Here is a 3533-nt window from a genome sequence, read left to right as displayed (position 1 = left end):
GTCTAAGCTGTTCGCCAATCACAACGCACTGGGACAGCTAACCAATCACAACACATTTTGTTTTTCGGAAGACGGACCTTCATCAAAGCCGGAACTAATCGAGCCGTTTGTGCCAGGCTGGGGAGAAAGGTATTTTAATAATGTAAATTATGTGAAAAATAATGCGTTTTTCGAACCACCAAGCATGAGAGCATGTTCTAGTACACCCCCAAAACAAAATCAAGACTTTGTAAAAGAGCATAATAGGACCCCTTTAAGAAAGCACGATATACAAAGCTCACGAAAGCTAAAGGAATGTTTCTTCTGAACTATGGCCGCAGGAAAACCACCAACCTGGATGGGTAAATGATTAACCGTTTGCCATGAGGGTTTTTCCGCTGCCCTTCTTGCCTGTTTAAAGGAATATTTCACCTAAAGAAATGAACATTTTGTCTCTTTTACTTTTGTTTCTTATATACAAAATATTCTCTCTTTCACACAACAAAGTTTTTAGGGAATTATTCCTTTGAATTCATAACTTTAAAACGTTAAAAGTTTTGAGTTATGAGAGTCATTTCGAACTGTTATTTTTACAAATTAGCCTGTGACCTCTAAAGTTTGACCTACTAAAGAGTAGCTCCGGAAGCCAAGCGTTGAGTCTGTGTGGAGACGTTTGGCTTGTGCCCAAATGAAAAATTCTTCTTTGGGTTTAATGCACGTCACGTTAGCGGCAGCGTGGAATCTGTGGTCACATGCACAGTCACAGGCGAAGCTAAAACTGAAGACCAACCCAGAACCAGGATGTGTTCTTTACTAGGGGAAGAAAGGACTGGAAGGTTTTAGTGGATTCAGGAAACTCTTCAGCTGTTTTTAACAAGACTGTGGTCAAGCTATTATTTCCTCTGGGTGACATTTTTAGAGTTACACACATACACACACATGCCACTGGTCTGAATCAAGCTGCTGTTTCACATTGCAGGGAATTTCTTCTGTTTATTGGAGCCTGTGCTGCTAAATCATTGCAGAATGTGCTAGACTGTGTTTGAGATGAAACGCTAGCTTACTACCTACTAAACTGTGTGCATGTATATTGTATATTAAATACTAACATTTTGCATTTTTTTTATTTTTGCATTTATTTATGCATGCATTTAGTCATTTTTGTATTTATTTATTTATGCAACTTTGCATTTGCTTATTTATGCATTTGTGCAGTTGTTTATTTATGCATTTGTTTATTTTGCCTTTATGCATTTATATATGCATTTATGCATTGATGATTTAAAAAAAAAATATATATTTTTTTTTTTTACATTTTCAAAAATGTATAGATACTCAGGCTCATTCATCAAGTTGAGCACAATGCATTGTTGGATACACTGTTTCACACAGTGTTTTTTGTTGTATACCTCACAGTTTGGCAGAAGTAGTAGATCATTAAAGATGTTTAGCAGTGCACAGCATTCATGGTAGTACGGTACATGAAAATACTTGTCAGTATGCAACCAGAACACACTGTTCAAAGTGTTGATTTTATGATGCAGCAACTCAAGTGGACAGTGACATATGAACCAATTAAAAATCCTAAAAAGTCTAATTTATTTGAGATGATGGCTGGATGTCATTCACCGAATTAAACTGAAACATAATGTTGTCATGTGACAATAATGTTTGTCATTGCATAATGCTTATTTAATTTAAAAAATAGTATGCAGTTTATAGTGTAGTATGCATTAGGCAGTTACACTGAGTGCTGAATCTGATTGGCTCCCTCTGGTCTTAACTCCGCCCACAGCAGGCGGCAGAAGTCCTCTGTGAATGAATGTGTTGTGTATGTATGAGTGTTTGTGCACAGGATTGCAGGTGTGAGCTGGTCCGGATCCAAGCCGGTTAAGACTCCGGATCTTTCCATACCTGCAGTTTTTCCGACAGCCAACAGGAAATGTTTTTTAAGAATTGGATAATAAGGAGATGTGCTTCTACGTGCAAGCGGTCACATTTTTACATCTTGTGCAACAAAGAAGAGGCTTAAGTTAAAGACCTTTGCTAAACTCTCTTGTATTTGGTTCTGCACTAAAATTGATATGTAGATGAAGATACAAAACATTTTTGATCACTTTCATTTATCTCTAGCCAGGGTCCACATTTCACTTTTTCTCAATTGTGAGACTTTTTAGACTTTTTACCAATGGTGAATGAGATATTTTAGCAAACATTTCCATTTGTATTTTGCATGATTTTTATTGAAACAATAATTATTATTATTTAAAATACTGTACTTAAGTAATGTATTGATTTATTATTATTATTATTATTATTATTATATTTTAATAGAAATATGCAACATACAGATAAACATATGTTAAAATAGTATCTCATAATAATAATAATAGTTTTTGCAGATGAATAAATTGAAATATTAAAATTAAAATAATAATGAATTGTTATTATTATTATTAATAATAATGAATCGATGATGATGATGATTATGGTTATTTTGTTTTAATAATTAATTTACATTTATTATTATTATTATTATTATTATTGTATTATTACTATTGTATTTTAATAAAAATATGCAACATACAGATAAAAATGTGAAAAAATGACAATTTCTCAATAATAATAAAAATATGAACAAATTTATAATTAAATCAAATAATTAAATCAAATGTTATTATTATGATGATTGTTATTATTTAGTATTATGTTTGATGATGATGATTGATTATTTATTATTTTTATTATTATATTTTAATAAAATATGCAACATACAGATGTACATACAAAAAGTGTGCTAAAATTTCTCAATAGTAATAATAATACTCAGAAATTAATCATTATTAAATCAAATATTATCATTATTGTTGTACTTTATAAATAAAAAAATATCTTTCCTGCACTCACTCTATATATGCGTGTGTGTGTGGGCGTGCACATTTTTTTTTTTACTAACCATAACGATTAGAGATGTTTCCTCCTAATTACTACAATGGTGATGTTAATGTCAGCATTGTATGATGGTTATAGGTGTTATTGATTAGTGATGTTGTTGTGAGGTTCTCTGAAGGTTGTATAAGGGTTGTGTGTGTGATTGACAGGTGGTGGGTCTGTATCGTCTGTGCGGTTCGGCTGCGGTGAAGAAGGAGCTGCGGGAAGCGTTTGAGAGGGACAGTCATGCCGTCGAGCTCTCGGAAAACAACTACCCAGATATTAACGTCATTACAGGTACTGCATATCAGCATTTACACACACACACGATACATTCACACACGTTTACTGAGATTTACACTCCACTAAAACCATTTACCTTGAAGCCTAGTTTGAGAGTATTAAGAAATGTGAATGAACCTGTGTGTGTGTGTGTGTGTGTGTGTGTGTGTGTGTTTGTGAGTCTTGACTGTGTCATACGGCCTTTGTGAATGAGATTAACCAGAGGTCAGCAGAAAGCTTGCAAAACACAGACAGTAACAAGGCCAGCAGCTTCTTTGTGTTCAGCTCTATGAGTGTCACAAAACACACACATACACACTCACACACACACACACACACAC

At 33.7% G+C, this 3533-nt stretch overlaps 1 protein-coding gene across 4 annotated transcripts in view; it reads left to right on the top strand.

Annotated features, from left to right (window-relative positions):
- LOC107655747 (rho GTPase-activating protein SYDE2-like) overlaps positions 1-3533 on the top strand; it is a 43513-nt gene that overhangs the window by 27529 nt on the left and 12451 nt on the right. For all 4 annotated transcript variants that reach the window (XM_016443323.1, XM_016443322.1, XM_016443321.1 and 1 more), the window contains one exon: positions 3081-3207. In XM_016443323.1, coding sequence (XP_016298809.1) covers positions 3081-3207 — 127 coding nt within the window. The remainder of the gene's footprint in view (positions 1-3080; positions 3208-3533) is intronic.

Source organism: Sinocyclocheilus anshuiensis, unplaced genomic scaffold (genome assembly GCF_001515605.1).
Source record: "Sinocyclocheilus anshuiensis isolate Anshui unplaced genomic scaffold, SAMN03320099.WGS_v1.1 scaffold1297, whole genome shotgun sequence".
Taxonomy (NCBI): Eukaryota; Metazoa; Chordata; class Actinopteri; order Cypriniformes; family Cyprinidae; genus Sinocyclocheilus; species Sinocyclocheilus anshuiensis.
Note: the sequence above shows the minus strand (reverse complement) of the source record. Positions and strands in the feature narration are given on the sequence as shown.